Source organism: Halichondria panicea, chromosome 13, assembly GCF_963675165.1.
Source record: "Halichondria panicea chromosome 13, odHalPani1.1, whole genome shotgun sequence".
Lineage (NCBI taxonomy): Eukaryota > Metazoa > Porifera > Demospongiae > Suberitida > Halichondriidae > Halichondria > Halichondria panicea.
In genome coordinates this window covers 4,175,009-4,192,005 of record NC_087389.1, presented here as the reverse complement: position 1 = coordinate 4,192,005, position 16,997 = coordinate 4,175,009, and the positions used below count along the sequence as shown (strand labels likewise).

General features: G+C 41.6%; 3 protein-coding genes across 4 annotated transcripts; 2 read left to right on the top strand and 1 right to left on the bottom strand.

Annotated features, from left to right (window-relative positions):
- Positions 1-2: 2 nt before the first annotated feature.
- On the bottom strand, positions 3-9,810 carry LOC135346272 (rab GDP dissociation inhibitor beta-like). Of its 2 annotated transcripts, XR_010398028.1 has the most exons (15): positions 9,645-9,810; positions 9,187-9,294; positions 7,439-7,535; positions 7,032-7,169; positions 6,050-6,139; positions 5,442-5,547; positions 5,133-5,183; positions 3,563-3,643; positions 3,160-3,282; positions 2,612-2,646; positions 2,339-2,407; positions 1,797-1,899; positions 986-1,130; positions 547-601; positions 149-317 (listed from the first exon to the last, which is right to left on the bottom strand). XR_010398028.1 is itself a non-coding variant. In XM_064543841.1 (14 exons), the coding sequence occupies exons 1-14, from the start codon at positions 9,687-9,689 to the stop codon at positions 180-182; spliced, it is 1,326 nt and encodes a 441-aa protein (XP_064399911.1). In that variant the 5' UTR covers positions 9,690-9,809; the 3' UTR covers positions 3-179. The 2 variants fall into 2 exon arrangements, 1 of the variants encoding a protein (XP_064399911.1); XM_064543841.1 differs by lacking the exon at positions 2,612-2,646 and having other exon boundaries at positions 3-317; positions 3,183-3,282; positions 9,645-9,809.
- Positions 9,811-10,078: 268 nt separating this feature from the next.
- On the top strand, positions 10,079-10,830 carry LOC135346446 (uncharacterized). Its single transcript, XM_064544066.1, has 2 exons — positions 10,079-10,154; positions 10,220-10,830. The coding sequence occupies exons 1-2, from the start codon at positions 10,079-10,081 to the stop codon at positions 10,828-10,830; spliced, it is 687 nt and encodes a 228-aa protein (XP_064400136.1).
- A 3,384-nt stretch (positions 10,831-14,214) lies between these two features.
- On the top strand, positions 14,215-15,722 carry LOC135346273 (3-oxoacyl-[acyl-carrier-protein] synthase, mitochondrial-like). Its single transcript, XM_064543842.1, has one exon. The coding sequence runs from the start codon at positions 14,342-14,344 to the stop codon at positions 15,632-15,634; it is 1,293 nt and encodes a 430-aa protein (XP_064399912.1). The 5' UTR covers positions 14,215-14,341; the 3' UTR covers positions 15,635-15,722.
- The last annotated feature ends 1,275 nt before the right edge of the window (positions 15,723-16,997 follow it).

Below are 16,997 nucleotides of genomic sequence, written 5' to 3'. Positions count from 1 at the left end.
AGTCAAAAACCACAAAAACTCATCTCTATAGAAGTAAACACACACTATTATAACATACACATTACCAATATAAACCAATTGTTGTTGAGAGTCTTATATGCAAACAGTATAAGCTATATCTCAAATAAACACAGTCTTCAACTATAAATTGCCTATGGTACAAGTGTTCTTCTTTTCTACTACTGGGCAGCTTCCACCTGAGTGGTTACCTTGGAGAAGTCGAATGCTTCCCCAGTGACACGCTTGTAGATGTCCAACACATCATCGCAGGTGGTCTCAAAGTGTGTGGTGGCATCGTATGACTTGCTCACAAACGCCTAGGGGGTAGGGGAAGGGGTGTGGTATATGTAATTAATTATTAAAGCTCATCACGACACTCTTAACTAAGTATGTTTACTAGAATTGCATGAGGCTAAAAGTGTTGGATGTAATTCATTTATTGTCCTCAATACTATCCGAGGACGACTATTTATGGGAGACATAAAAATTACCACTAAGGGATGTACGCTAATATCAGAATAGTGTGAAGTAATTCGCTGGTCTCACCTGGCTGTCCAGTCCATTGTCAGTCGGCACAAAAGAGTCAGTAACACTCACAAACCTGTAGAAATGGACGCATGTTGTGAGAACTGCAAATTAACAACTGTATATCAGGTTTCAAATGCAATGTTATATAATAATCGATTGCAAATGACACTGTACAAACCTGATAGCCTTTCTAACTATTGCGAATTGCATGTGCATGCTCACTATTGGCGTTTTAGATGGCGAATTATGCAAAGTCACAATCGAAACCCGATATACAGTATAACAATTATTGACTGTTGGACTACGGTACATGTAATGTAAGTGACTCAGAATCTCTAATAAAGCACACTATCCTAATTACAGGGTACTATTTTGTGAGCATCAAACATTTGCGAATACTGCGAGTTTAAAAGCTTAGTACATGCAAAGAAGGTCAGTAAGTATACGTCACACTCACTTTTCCAACACTGGTCCAAGAATGGCAAGTCCTGGCTTCAGCTCTTCCTCAGGATTAGCTGTCTCAACATTGGTGCTCACCATGGCGATGTAGTAGCCCTTGGAGGCAACACAGTGGGCAAAGGACACAACAGACACGTAGATATCTGGTTGGGGAAAGAGGGTATACAAATGATTAATGAAATGGTATGTGCAAGGTTAAGCAACAGCTTGTGTGTGACAAAATTGATATAAATTGTGTGCATATAATTATACTCAGTATGTACAGTTGAACCTCAATTATCCGGACACCTTGGTTCCAGAAGCAGGCCGGATAAGTGAATATGCCGGATAATTGAATAGATAAACCACGCCTTGATCCACCCACTTTATTGATAAACAGCAGTGCCACATGGTTGTCTGCGCATGCGCAGAAGATAAGCAGGCATGTCTCCATGGTAACAGCTGCAACGTGCATGCGCATTTGAGGGACACGCCCATTTTCTGAATTGATTAAAAAGAAAACTGCCAAGCCGGATAATGCAGGTTCTGGATAATGGAGGGCCGGATAATCGAGGTTCTACTGTACACTGTTTACAGGGTTTTGAATGCAAGACTCTTTCGATTGCAATCGCACATTTTCGTATAGATCGCCAAGGAAAGGAAAGAGCATGCACACATAATAGCATCGCAATTCGCATTAGTTAAAAACACAATCAGGATTGTACTAACAGTGTCATTTGGTACACTGCAGAGTCTGCATACAATATGCATGAACATGTATTGAGCCTTTTTAGAAACTGTCTCACGTGTGACGCACTGTGCATGCTCACCTGAGCTGCGCCCGACTTGGTTCTGTGGTACGATCACTTGGCAGGAGGCGGAGTCTTTGGTGTTGGGGATGGGGTGCTTCATGATGCAGATGCAGCGGACAACCTGTTGTGTGTGTGTGTGTGTGTGTGTGTGTGTGTGTGTGTGTGTGTGTGTGTGTGTGTGTGTGGGGGGTGGGGAGGCAGTGGCGTAATATGTAGTAGGGTGCTTAATTAGATACGTACACTGCAAGAACTAACTAACATAACACTAGCAAGTCTATAATTATACTGTATTACAAGAATATCTTGTGGGTGAAAAACATTCGCGAATGAGACAAAATTAGCAGAAAATATGATCCATTGCCTATAATTGCGTTCTGGCAAGGATCGTGTGTCTTAGTCACACTATACATGTACATGTAACTAATGGAGTTATGTGATCTATGCTTCTCTAGAGCTACACATGTACAGTGTGTACATGTAATAACTTGCATTTCATTCCAAACACAAGTTTTCGTTGACAAGCTACATGTAGTAGAAACGTGACTCAAAATGAAGCTCACCTGTCCCACTTTCTTGACCTTGTCTTGGAAATAGCTGGGATCTCCAATCACACGCTTGCACTTGGCAACCTGTAGGGACACAGCAAACTAAGATAATACGGAGAACTAGCTGCTACATGTACATGTGCAGCTGTACATGTATATAATATACAACCACCGTCCTTCCACTCCCTGTGACTTTACACCCACACCCCGCACACCTCTTCCTGCCCCACACACTCATGTGACTTTACACCCACACCCTGCACACCTCTTCCTGCCCCACACACTCACCTCTCCCTGTGACTTTACACCCACACCCCACACACCTTTTCCTGCCCCACATACTCACCTCTCCCTGTGACTTTACACCCACACCCCGCACACCTCTTCCTGCCCCACACACTCACCTCTCCCTGTGACTTTACACCCACACCCCGCACACCTCTTCCTGCCCCACACACTCACCTCTCCCTGTGACTTTACACCCACACCCCGCACACCTCTTCCTGCCCCACACACTCACCTCTCCCTGTGACTTTACACCCACACCCCGCACACCTCTTCCTGCCCCACACACTCACCTCTCCCTGTGACTTTACACCCACACCCCGCACACCTCTTCCTGCCCCACACACTCACCTCTCCCTGAGACTTTACACCCACACCCCGCACACCTCTTCCTGCCCCACACACTCATGTGACTTTACACCCACACCCCGCACACCTCTTCCTGCCCCACACACTCACCTCTCCCTGTGACTTTACACCCACACCCCGCACACCTCTTTCTGCCCCACACACTCACCACTCCCTGTGCTTTACACCCACACCCCGCACACCTTTTCCTGCCCCACACACTCACCTCTCCCTGTGACTTGACGCCCACCACTTTCCCTCCCTCATACACAATCTCCTCGATTGGCTTGTCCAACATGTACGTCCCACCATAGATGGCACTCAGCCTACAGTGAGACAATACTCACACTCAAATTTCTGCTGACAATGCAACAAGCAATGGCAGCTGTACGTACATGTACATGTACTACATACATGCGTATATGCACCGTAAAAAGAAAAACAGTTTATAAAGTACAGTTATTAGTGAAATGCGTAGTTAAACACGAAGACACACTCATACCCCAAACTACTGACGGGAAAATCAGAATTGAATAACAAGAAATTTATATCGAACTGTTACATAATGACTACATGAAGTGTATATATATACCCACATACATGTACCTTGCAAATCCCTGAGGCAATTCTCCCAGCCCGTAGAGTGGATAGAGGTATGGGGACTTGCCGTAGCGTTTCCATGAGTCACTAGTGGAGGAAACAAACAACAAAAACATGTTAGTTGAAGAAGCAAAATTATGCATTGTTTATAGATTGTATAGAAACTTGCCATTCTAAGTGTACCGTACATGACGTAAGTGATGTACACGTACAGTACCCATCAATAAAAAGTTCCCGTTCCGTTTGCGTAAAACGCACCGTTCCCGTTTAAACGCATAAAAAAAACACGCATAATGAACGCACTGTATTATGCAAAACGCTGCCGTTTTCACGCATGTGCAGAAAAATTGCTGAGTAAGCAGATTCGTTAACTTGTGATCGTGCGTACAGTGTAGCAGTAACTAGCTAGCTAGCTTGTGTACTACAGTATAGCTGATTGTCTAGCGCTTTAATCCTCTTAGTTAGCTTATAGATGCTATTTTGCAACAGTGCACCGTTTCCCCAGTTGTTCTCGGTCTCGCATCAGCCCTAAGACTAAGTTGCCCTCCATGCAAGATATTTGTGACCTGGAATGACCGTTTTGAAGACCATCGTCTCTTCTCCAGTATGTCTGACTGCATGACTGCGTACTTTATAATAGCTAGCTAGCTCATTGTACTACAAATCATACAGTATCATTGTGTAAGTAATTTCAATTTTTCATGATGACGCCACCGTTTTAATTTATAATGAGAAATTGGCCGCGTTCTGCATCCAGTTTAACGCTACTGTTTATACGTGTGTTTTTAGAAACGGAACGGGAACTTTTTATTGATGTATACTGTACATGTGAAACATAATAATTATTGTGGTCAAAGGTCACCCTCTGTAGCCAGCACTAAGTCTCCATAGCAAACTATGTTTCAGGCCACCTCATTACTTCCAGCCATTGTTGGTCTGCCCAACGGTTTTACTGTAACACACACACACACACACACGTTCATCTGCTATGGCATAATAACCACAAGCACACTTAATCAGTATCATTAACTACATGCATATAAATCATATCAAAGCAGTAACCTGGGCCTCTCAATACAGATCTGTCAAGAAGCACATTAAACGATCAAGAGCCACGGCTACTAAATGTTTCATTTTGCTGGAAGAGGAGGCTACAATTCGAGTGAGGGCACTGTTTAAGAGCGGCGTTTATTAGCTCCAACAACGTTTAGTTTGTCATCAAAAATTCTTTTCACCTGAATTCTGCCATGAGAAAGTCTTTGTGAAGCACTAACAAGCTGCTACCTGTACCCATAGTAGCTACGTACATGTAGCAAGCTGCTAGTATTTAATATTTTTTGGCTGCCACGTGCAGAAATGATAGAGTCAAATTTCAACTGAGGCTACTACACGTATTTGAAAGTGGCTACTACATGTTTCATTTTGCTAGCAAAGGAGGCTACTATTTGAGAGCGGCCTCTAATCGAGCATATACGGTACCTATCAGAACATAGTTATGGACATCTCAAATCTACCTACACTCTACCAAAAATAAAATGCCACACACTGATCTAGCTGCCCATGCAGCCTTACTCACGTGTACAACTTGATCCTCTCCACTGCATCCACACAAGGTCTACTCTTGTACCTACATAGTTACGTACACACAATTCGTATTAACAACGTAAACTCAATTCAATGTGTATGTATGTAGCAACATTATATGAGATAGGCTCAAATTACGTATCATTTTATACACATACAAATTGATTTTTAAGGGATTTAGGTGAGACTATACATGTACATGTAAGTGCACTACAATATAGGCCATAGTCAAAATTTATAACTAACTACACAGAATTTTAAAATTATGAAGGCTTAACATCGTGCGAAGTTCAGCACTCACTCGTCATCTCTATAGAGACAGAGGGCATGGCCAATAAAGTCTTGCGTGTTGCCATCAAGTCCAAAGCTTTCGAAGACATTTTTCATTGGCTTTTGGGGATCATTACCTGTGCATACAGATGTAAGTTGACGAGAACACAGAGATGAAGTAGTTATTGTTTGTAGAAAAGAATTAAAGAAAGATTTGTAGCCAAGTTGAGCTACATGTAACATACACGTACACACTGTTGATCCCTGTACACGTGCACGTACGTTGTTGCATTGAATATACATGTGCAGTGTAAAGGTCAACTGTGATTCATACAATAACGGCCAGAAGCCAGGTCCCAAATGAAAACTTTCCCACTGTATAATTATTCTAAGGGTGTTTCACTAGTCAGTCCTATCCATACCCCACACAAAAGTACACATACCGTTTAGCACAGGCAATTTTCAGGGAGCAAAATGTTCGTGGTTGAAACCCTGAGCACGAATATTTTACCCACAAATGAAGCGATTATTGACTACCTTTACCTGCAGTGCAAGCAATATCCACGAACTGACTAAATATTGCTCAAACGAATGTTTTAACCCCCGGAAATAACCCGCTATATGGTATCATTATATTACCTTTGAAAGTGGCAGGCTCATCCTTGTTGAAGTCATCGGTCCATAACATGAAATTCCTGAAACGCCTCTTCTCCAAAAGTCCCATAAGACCTATAAAACAAAGTACGTACGTGTACAGGACAGGTACATTGTAGACATACGCATGCACCTTGGTCATTGCAAACAGGCTCTATTATAATGATCTGATCCAAAAGTAAGTTATACCAAGGGCGTATGAAGAGAAGAGGGCATGCAACTACTATCTATCAGAAAACAAATGGGCGGGGTTTTATATCTAAAAATAGTAAAGAATGCATTGCACGTGCACCGTTTTTGTGCGTGCACGGTGAAATATACGGAAACTTACAGAGAAAGTAGCTATTCTAGCTAAGCTAGCTAAGCTAACATACTGCAGATGATTGTAGCTCTCTATACTAGTAGTAAATGATGCTAACAATGCTCAGTGACACTAGAAAGTGCGTAGCATAGTCGTACTAGAAGCAATAAGCCAGAAACCACAAACTTTGAGTTGTTGCCTCAAATCCTTGGTTTCTTTGACTCCTGTCTTGATGTAGCAGGTATAGCAATCATAGTGTTAAACTACTACGACTCATAAACTAACAGGAGATGTTATACAAGAGAGATAAACGAGCTAATCGAAGAAAGTAGATAAAAAGTGCCAACTCAGCAGCTTGGATGGGTTTGCATAGAAAACATAAGCTCACGTGAATCTTAATTAATCGTGACAAACCTCCTCTAGTGGGCGGTTGGCTAAATATAGTATATCCTGCTGACTCATCAGTTTTTTGACGACTACACAGTATACATTGCGAGTTGCATACCCTCTTCTCTTCATACGCCCTTGGTTATACCTCTCGAGCTATAAAAGGCTACACTGAATATAATCAGAACTAAAGTTAAATGAACAACAACGTAGTAGCTGCATGACTGTACAGTGTGTGTCCCTCTAATGTCCTCCATTATTCGGAGGTTATGTACTCACTGCTTGTGAGGGCCTCCGCTTCAGAGGCGGGCACTTTGTGAATCTTGCCACCTTTCTTGTAGACGTAGCTACCCTCCACGTTCTTGAACTCCAGGTAACGGGTGACTCCACTGTGAATCAGGAGTTTCACCAGCTGGCCTGTGTGTGTGTGTGTGTGTGTGTGACTAGGCAGCAGCCCTTGGTCGAAAACTTCCATTTACATGTAATGGTATACGTATTCAATGTTACACGAGTCAGTGGGCAACCGTTTGAAGGGTATAGAATTTCTAGTTCCAATAGAGATTAAATTCACTATAATTATTATACATTAGTCACCCGGCCTATACATGTACATGTACACACATACACACCACGCACACTACATGTATGCACGCACGCATAACACATGTTTGTGCTAACTGACTCACCGTCGGCCATGAGGAACTTTGGGACAAGGTCAACATTCCAGTCCCTGCCACGCCCGAAATCAGCAGGGGGATCTCCCTTTTGAAAATGCTTGTACAGCTGTGTATGTGGTGTGTGTAGAAGTCATTACCTTACTCAGCAAAATCACGTCCGTTTGGGTTTCTCTTTTGGAAATAATTATATACCTTAAGGTGACATATTTTCACAGGTAGATTTGTTCGCGTTTTTACAGTTTTGTACATTTTGCGGTATAATTTTTTGCGAAATGTCGATCTGGATACATTAAACAAGAGGGCGGCCAATTATTTGCGAGTACTAATTTTTGCGATTTTACTCTCATTCGCAGAAATAGCAGAAATTAATACACGCGAAAATATGTCACCTTAAGGTAGATAAGATACGTTTTGTAGGTCCCAATCATCTAACGACTACTAGGAGGTGCTGGGCACTGTACACCGTATTTACTAGAATGTTTTGTGGGTGAAAATCCTTTGCGAATGAACCAAATCAACAGAAAAATTGACCCTTTGCGATCTAACTATTGCGTTTTGGCAAGGATTGTGTGTATTTACCAGTACTAATTTAGGTTTTGCGATTTTGTTGCAAATTGATCAACCCTCGCAAAGTTCGCATAATTATGTTTGATACTTGCAAAGCATTCTAGTAATACATGCAGTGCCCAGGTTCAGTTAAAAATTCCAATTGAGGCATGCACAGTACTGTATACACTGTTCACTGATGAGAAGTCCATTTTTAAAGTGCTAATTAAACCAAGACTAACACTCAGTGTGTAACACCAACTGTCATACCAACATCACACAATGAGAACACACACAATCACGGTTAATCGCGGTTAACGAAGCAAGGATGCAGGCACATAAAAAGTACCTACACGTACGTACTGCACACATCTATCACAACTCAAATCTTAAAATATGGTGTTCAATTTTGCCACAAAAGGTCATTACTATATACTTATACTCCTAACAAGTACGTGCATGTAACATGTAAATTATGACTTTTTATTCAATGCATGCAGCCTACAATTGTGTACACATACTCAAACCCTTGAAACAGAGCAGCACTTTCTGAAACTGAACTGACACATCTGAATGGTTTGCACTGTTTATCATACACACAGGGTGTGCTGAAACCAACAACACAAGAATAATACCCCAGAGTGTACACAGCAATATCATTACACCTAGTACATGTACGGTCACATGTATGTATACGTATATGTACACGTAACTAATGATGCAAATCCTCTATATATACAGGCTTTGCCGAAAGAAACTTACTTACAACACAACACTTATGCATTATAGGCAAGAGATACATACCAATGAAATTTCCCTGTGCAGTATTTAGTCAACTCTGATGCTCCAAAATGACTACACATTCACCCAAAATCAGTAAACTTTACACAACACAACACAATGATAAATGTATAGTATCAGGGAAAGAGGTATGTGAAAGAGAACGAACAAGAAGGCACACTAAAAGAGAAGCTATACAAAGCACTAAATTTATACAAATGAACAGTGCCGGTGCGATCATTAGAGCCGTCCATTATAGTTATTTCTTAGAGAGGTTGTTCTTTATAGGAGGTTTCACTATCAATGTTCTTTATACGTACGTACTAACCGCAATTTTTCTTCAAAATGGATATTAGATGACCGCGTATATACGTAAGTACAACCTTTCGTTAGAATGGATATTGGAAATAGACACCCTCCCCGAGGCCTACCTCTTCCAGTGGGGACAGAGAGGCACTGTCCGCTCCGTAGTACTTGTTTCTGTCCATGTGGAGTACTTTCATCCCCGACACGGAGAGAAGGCCACTGAGAATGCACTCCTGGGGTACGTAGAAAGCAGGTCATCACGTGTTGTTATATAGGTGATTACTAGACCTATTATGAACCAGTACTATGCAGTAAAGAAACAATTAAAAACTCAGTGAAGTTGGACACTCTAACTGACCACACCCAATATTAAATCAATGGTTTCACCACGATTAATTGAACCCACCTAGGCGTAGCATCAGGCCTGATAGTCACTGCACTACTCAGGCTTATGATAGCCATTACAAATTAGGCTCCACTTTATACAAGGACACCACTAAAGGCATTTTATAGTGTGCATGTACAGTACAGTGTACATGTATACTTTTGTATAATATGTATATAGATATATATACTAACGTACCTTTAGCCCGGTTCCCAGCACGATCACATCATACTCCTCATCCATTGCAACTGAAAAACTGCCTTTTAAAAAGAATTAAGAGACCAGGGATTTTATAGCTAGCTAGCTAGCTAAAAGGTGTTTTGCTGATTGATAGTGCAAATGACATGTGATTATGACGATTAGATGACGTCACAAACAGCTTTACCGCTGTGTTAGACCCAGTAATGCCAGGGTCAAAAGGTCACTAATTAAAACACCACGTGGCCCTATGTTTTACACCATAGATACGTAGAGGGATAGGGGAAACGGAGTGGTGCACGTGATGATTTTACATTGAGTCTGCACTCCACAAGGGCGCTTTTCAAGATGCCCTAGCCCTCAGATATGGCTGGACTCCAGCAGACATGCCCCTAAAATGTGAATGTGGAAAAAACTTATCAGTGGAACATGCCATGTCCTGTGCTAGGGGAGGATTCCCCTCAATCAGGCACAACGAGATCAGGGACCTAACTAGCTGGGCGGAGCCCGGCACCCGTTCCCATCAGGGACGGTCGGGCTCCGCCCAACTAGGACCTAACAGCCACCCTCCTGAGTGTGCAATAATGTTTGTACAGAGCCAGAATTACAACCTGTGTCACAGGAAGCTCTGAGAGGTGCCTCAGCCAACCGCCAGGATGGAGCACGGCTAGATATAGCAGCCAACGGTTTTTGGGGAGAAACATTTGAAAGAACTTACTTTGACGTTAGAGTATTTAACCCCCTTGCCCCGTCCAACAGACATACCCAACTCTCTTCCGCATACAGTAAGCATGAAAGGATAAAAAAGCGGGCCTATGAACAAAGAATAAGAGAGATCGAACATGCCACCTTTACACCACTTGTACTTTCTGCCACAGGGGGGCTAGGTAATGAGGCCAACACATTTTACAAAAGACTGGCATCACTTCTGGCAACCAAATGGAACAATCCCTACAGTAGTACTATGTGCTGGCTAAGATGCCGACTATCTTTCTCTCTCCTCCGATCATCAATCATGTCCATTAGAGGAGCAAGGTCCTCATGTGGGCACGCAGCGTTAACCCCAACAGCCGTGGACCTGGTTAACTCTGAATGTAACATTACTATTTTCCCTTACTCTTTTTTCACTTACTTTGAACCTTCAAAAAAAAAAAAAGAAAAAAAAAAAGGAAAAAAAAAACATTGAATCTGCAGTAGAGCCTCGAAAATTATCCGCGTTACGAGGCTATTAAGCATATTTTTGCCGGGTAACTCCCAAAGCGTGTTTCCTCGAGACATCAACACGCCTAGTCCATGAGCCACGTGTAGTACTTACTAATGACTGACCACACCCAATAAAAAGAGACTTTCCAATAAAGTTAGGCGCTGTTTTAGAGCTATTGGAACATATAAGTAGAGATGTCAGACCGGAAGTAGTGCGTGGGCGTATTTTCGTACAGTAATTCAATGGTAAAAAACGGGACCAGAATGTGAGTGAACAAGAAGGGCTTTCCGCAAGCCCTGGAAGAGTCTAGCAAACAACAGCTGTTCCCAGGGGTAAAAAATAGCGTAGAATTTGATTTTTATAACAGTTTTTTATGATTTTAGCATTTGATGCTTGTTTTGTGTGTGATTTTTTCTCAAAGGTGATCATTATTTTGGCAACCAAACATGAAAATGAACAAAAACACAAGTGAGCATGTCTTTCATCTCTAACTCTCTCCAGATTATGCAAAAAGTTGCTACAATAAGCTTTTATTTCTTGCGGAATCACATATTGCATGGATAGATGGGTGGAGCTGAGAATAGAAATGCAGTAAAATCAAGCCAAGTGTACCAATAGCTGTATTTATTTCTTAGAAGTTCTTAGAAGTTACTGAAAGTAATTATTGAAGCAATCTGAAAGCCTCTGTTGAAAAGAAACAAGAAAGATTGGAGAGAATTCCAAGGACAACAATGTAATCTATTAAAACTATTAAATTGCAAGAACTGATTCAATTTGCACACAAAACAAGACAAGAGTAATCTACTGTATTAATTAGAAGCTGTCAACAGAGTTGTATCATAGATTTATAGTTGTATGGCCTTAAATCTACATCACACTAAAAACGAATTATTTAGACCAAATGAAATTGACAGAAAAGTTGCTTATAAAGATCAAGAAACAGATACAAGCGTAAGGTGGACATTGATGAGAGTTCTGAAACATGATACAATATACTGAAAAGATAGTATGGTTACTTTAAATCCAAAAGAACTCTCTGAAGCAGGAGACATCATACTATTATAGGGACATCATAAAGATACACATTACAGAAACATTATAAACTTCATAATAGATATCAAATGGTTACAATGTTAACTCCTGAGTCCTGAGTGTCCATTTCATACGTTTTAAAAGAGAATAGACCAAGCGGTTCAGCAGATATGCTAACTTTAAGATCATTTCCGGTATTAACAACAAATTTCATAAGTCCCGCCCAAGTACATTAAAATGCGGTAAATTTTTGTACGAATTTTTCCCTGACTAGTGTTCTTCAAAACGCTGTATCTCTGCATTCGCTTGACCAAATCCAGTGCAGTAAAGTTTTTCTGGTTTGCCTAGAGTGTTCAAAAGAGATAGTAATACATAGGAGTTAGAAATAGCAAAAATTAAAATCGGTCTGACATCGCTAATATATTAAACGTGTAAGCGTGCTGGTTATGATTACTACAATAGGTATAGACCTTGAAATATAAGTGAGTTGCACGGACTAAGCACAGTTACTTGTAGTTTATTATGCATTGAGTGTAGAAATAGATATTGCAAGCACGAGCAAATAAAGAAAAGGGCCTATGAACAAAGAATTCTTGACATCGAACAGGCATCTTTTTCCCCATTAGTCCTCTCTGCAACAGGAGGCTTAGCTCGTGAAGCAACCACCTTCTACAAGAGACTCGCTTCGATGTTAGCATCTAAATGGGACCAATCATATAGCAGTACACTATGCTGGCTCCGTTGCCGACTAACCTTTTCCCTCCTTCGCTCATCGATCCAAACCATCAGAGGGTCCAGATCGTCAAGTGGACACCCCTTTAGATCTGGGGCCATCGACCTGGTGATCTCGGAGACCCACCTCCACCAATAAACCGAACCTTTGTATGTACCCTTAATCCTCTCTATTTTCTGTACCCTCCACCTTTCATTGTGTCTACATAGAAGTCCATTCCCCTGTATACACTACCTTACATGCTATTATTAAAAAAAAAAATTAAAAAAAAAAATTGTTGTGATGGCCTCGATTAAACCGCAGCGTAGCACGGATGTTACTCGAGATACCAACCGTTTCCTATCCCTCCAACTCTTCAATCTATGGTAAAACTTAGTTTACCCATAGTCTCATGTATCAGCCCCCTCCTGAGAAGGGGTCTGAGCACTCTTGTCTTGAGGTCATTTCACAGTGGAATGTGCCAGACCAATGGAATGTAATCAATTCCTGACCTTACGCCCCCGCGTATTTGTTAATTGTACCGTAGATTGAAGAGTTAGAGGGATAGGAAACGGTTTGTATCTCGAGTAACATCCGCGCTACGCTGCGGTTTAATCGAGGCCATCACAACAATATTTATTTCTACACTCAGTGCATAATAAACTACAAGTAACTGTGCTTAGTCCGTGCAACTCACTTATATTTCAAGGTCTATACCTATTGTAGTAGTCATAACCAGCACGCTTACACGTTACATGTTCCAATAGCTCTAAAACAGCCTTGGGAACATATAACTTTATTGGAAAGTCTCTTTTTACTGGGTGTGGTCAGTCATTAGCAAGTACTACACGTGGCTCATGGACTAGGCGTGTTATAAGTTGCCGAAAGAGATGATGTCTCGAGGAAACACAGCTTTGGGAGTTACCCGGCAAAAATGTGCTTAATAGCCTCGTTCATAGGGCGTAGCGCGGATAATTTTTGAGGCTCCACTGCAGATTCAATGTAAAATCATCACTTGCACCACTCCGTTTCCTATCCCTCTAACTCTTCAATCTATGATTGTACAAAGCGTCAAGCGCAGGCATCTCTCTATCTCTGAAGAAGGTGCTTCAATCTATTACATGTATGTCTTTTGCCTGTGGTGCTAACTCTCTGTGCCCAAGGACCCCTGCTTGGCTTGCTTATGCTTCGTAGCAGCGTCTATGTATGAAGCGTTTACCATGCGTAATGCATGCGTTAATGATTATCCAAATGCGTTGAGCAACGTGCAGTTCTTTATTGCCTCCTATAATATCACCTGACTAGAATAAGTCAATCTGATTGAGCCGCTGGAATTCCAGCGTGTGCAACAAAACTACATCAAGAGTGCTCAGACCCCTTCTCAGGAGGGGGCTGATCCATGAGACTAGTTTACCCAGTGGAGGTACGACATCCGCGTGTCTTTAACTTTTGCTAGAGAATCTATGCTTGCGCTTTAACACACACATTCTGAACTTTGACCTAAGGAATGTGTGTCTAAAACGTTTTCTTTGACACACGGATGTGGTACCTCCTGGAGTTTACCCTCGCGCCCATAATTGACCACATAACACATAATTGACCACATAACTTCCGGGGTCAAACTCAATGCAAATAGACTTTATGTACTTTACTTGCATAGAGTTTGCATAAACTTGTTAGGATCTAGGAGTGCATGTTTTCTCATGCACAGAATATAATCTAGGTATATACACAGCATACAAAGCAGTGATGTTGACCCAGCTAAGAAGACGAGTAGTGATCACTGGGATGGGCATTGCTAGTCCTTTGGGATGTGGTGTCAGCCATGTGTGGAAGAAACTGCTTGCTGGAGAATCAGGAATAACCCGGCTCCCCCAAACCGATGAATTCAAGAAAATTCCGTGCAAAATAGCTGGTGTTGTGCCAGTACATGAATTGAATATCGATAAGTGTCTGACACCGGCTGAAGCGAGGACAATGTCAAAAGATTCGATACATGCCATTGCAGTTACAGAACAAGCTCTCAAGGATGCTAACTGGTGGCCACATTTGCAAACTGAAGAAAGCCGTTTTCGAACAGGGGTCAACATAGCAAATGTAGGAACGGGGATGGTTTTCATGATATCACAGAATTATGATTATGTGAGAGCTGGAGATATACGGAAGATCAAACCACACTTTATACCTATGTGTTTGCCGAACCTAGGTGCCGGCAATGTGAGTATTCATTTCAAACTTCAAGGACCTAACCTTTGCATAGCCTCCGCCTGTGCTGCCGCATCCCATGCGATTGGAGTGTCAACAAATACGATATCAAGGGGAGATGCTGACGTCATGGTAACTGGAGGGGTTGAATTAATGTTACACCCTCTAATCTTAGCTGGGCTTACTCGTGCGAAAGCTCTCTGTACCAAGTTTAATGAAGAGCCTCTTAAAGCATCTCGACCTTTTGACTCGAGGAGAGCTGGCTATGTGCCTAGTGAGGGGACTGCAGTCCTCATTTTGGAAGAATTGGAACATGCAAGAAGCAGAGAAGCTAAAATTTATGCTGAGATATTAGGCTATGGGATGTCAGGAGATGGCTTTCACGCCACATCTCCCCCTGTTGATGGAAATGGTGCACAGAGAGCAATGAAAGCAGCCATGAAGGATGCCGGTGTTCAACCAGAGGACGTAACACACATCAATGCTCATGCAACCTCAACACCCCTTGGAGACAGAGCCGAGAACTTTGCAATCAAACAAGTCTTCAAAGAACATGCACAGAATCTTCTTGTGTATTCAGCCAAAGGAGCTTTAGGCCACACCCAAGGAGCTGCTGGTGCAGTGGAGTCTGTGATCACCGCCATGTCCATCAGCGAAGGACTCGTTCCCCCTAACTTGAACCTAGAAGTGAAAGAGTCTGAGTTTGACCTCAACTATCCAACGGGACAGCCATCACAGTGGGCAGTGGAAAAAGGAAAGAGAAGAATTGCACTCAGTAATTCATTTGGGTTTGGTGGAGCTAATGGTGTTGTGTGCATAGCAGAATTCGTTCCATAAAATTATATAGCTAGATATATATTAATATCTACGTCTTATATACATGACTGTAGTCTACTTTTGTTGAATAATCAGAGTTTAAATATGAGACAGGTGTTTTAAAGTAAGAATTAATTATAGGGTATTAAATGGGAGAAAAAGATATCAGGGCCGGCCTATTGACGATCGATGACAATTTAAAAGCAGACACTGTATCTATATAGACGCACCATGCATGCACCCCTTTTTTAGGCTTTTTTTTCATTGACAGGGAGGAATGCAAGATCTATATCAACAATCATCTCTACCCTTGTTGGTGCATACATGTTATACTTTATTACGTAATATTTACTACAATTCAAACCATAATTTGCTGCTGTTAAGTTGTACTTTTGGACTCTAGTATTTAGCCTCACTATTGTTTAACATTTCCTCTCTTTGTTTATGTGAGCCCCACCCAGGGCCTCCATCACTGTACTTTGTGCTCCTGCAGCCATTTTGTACTCACTTTGCTCTCTGTCTAAGAATTGTTGGCACAGCAATAGTGAAGTCAATTTGCATGAATGCTTGCTATAGCTTAGCTACAGTATTTCAATTGCATATAGCGGAATAGAACCTGTTTCTATTTAGATCTAGCCTGTCTAGTATCACTTATCTAACTATTTGTCTATACCGAGAAAGGGCTCAAACAACCCTATAACTCTTGTCAACATGTATAATTATGATTAGCCTCGATTCCAGGTCGCACTTAATTGTTGAGGCCTTGCAAAGGGGGCTAAATTATAATATCAAGGGGCAATGCTGACATAATAATAACTGGAGGGTTGAACTATAATGTTTCTCGACAAACACTTGACACAACTACTCGTGCTCCTACACCCAGCCTCTAATCTTAGTTTAAGGTCCCCAATAGGGCTTACCCAAAAATTCCACAAGCATGCACTGAGTATGACTTGGGCTTATAAATGTTGCACTTTTATACAAAGACTGAATTAGCCTCCTTCACAGACCCTCTTGAGTATAATTACCGTATAAAACAGGAAATTTGCGCGGGTTCTAATACTAATGTAAGGAAACCAAACCCATCAATAGTGAAAATTACTGCATGTGAGTTTATCCCAGTTTTAATTTTCACATTACTGCTCTTTTCTTGAAAAACGCGATGCAACTCTAGCTATTGCATGTAATTCTTCGTCTGTTTAGGCACTACCTTTATGTTTCCTAACCCGTAGATAATAGTGCAAAAACAAGTGACGATCTGACGTTACATTGGATCATTGAATAGGCTTATTCGGCCCCTTTACAATGCTGGGAGAGAGCCACTTCTTTGGCCAAAGGTGAGATTTTGCACAAAACTTAGTCTTACAGCTGACAATAAGTGACA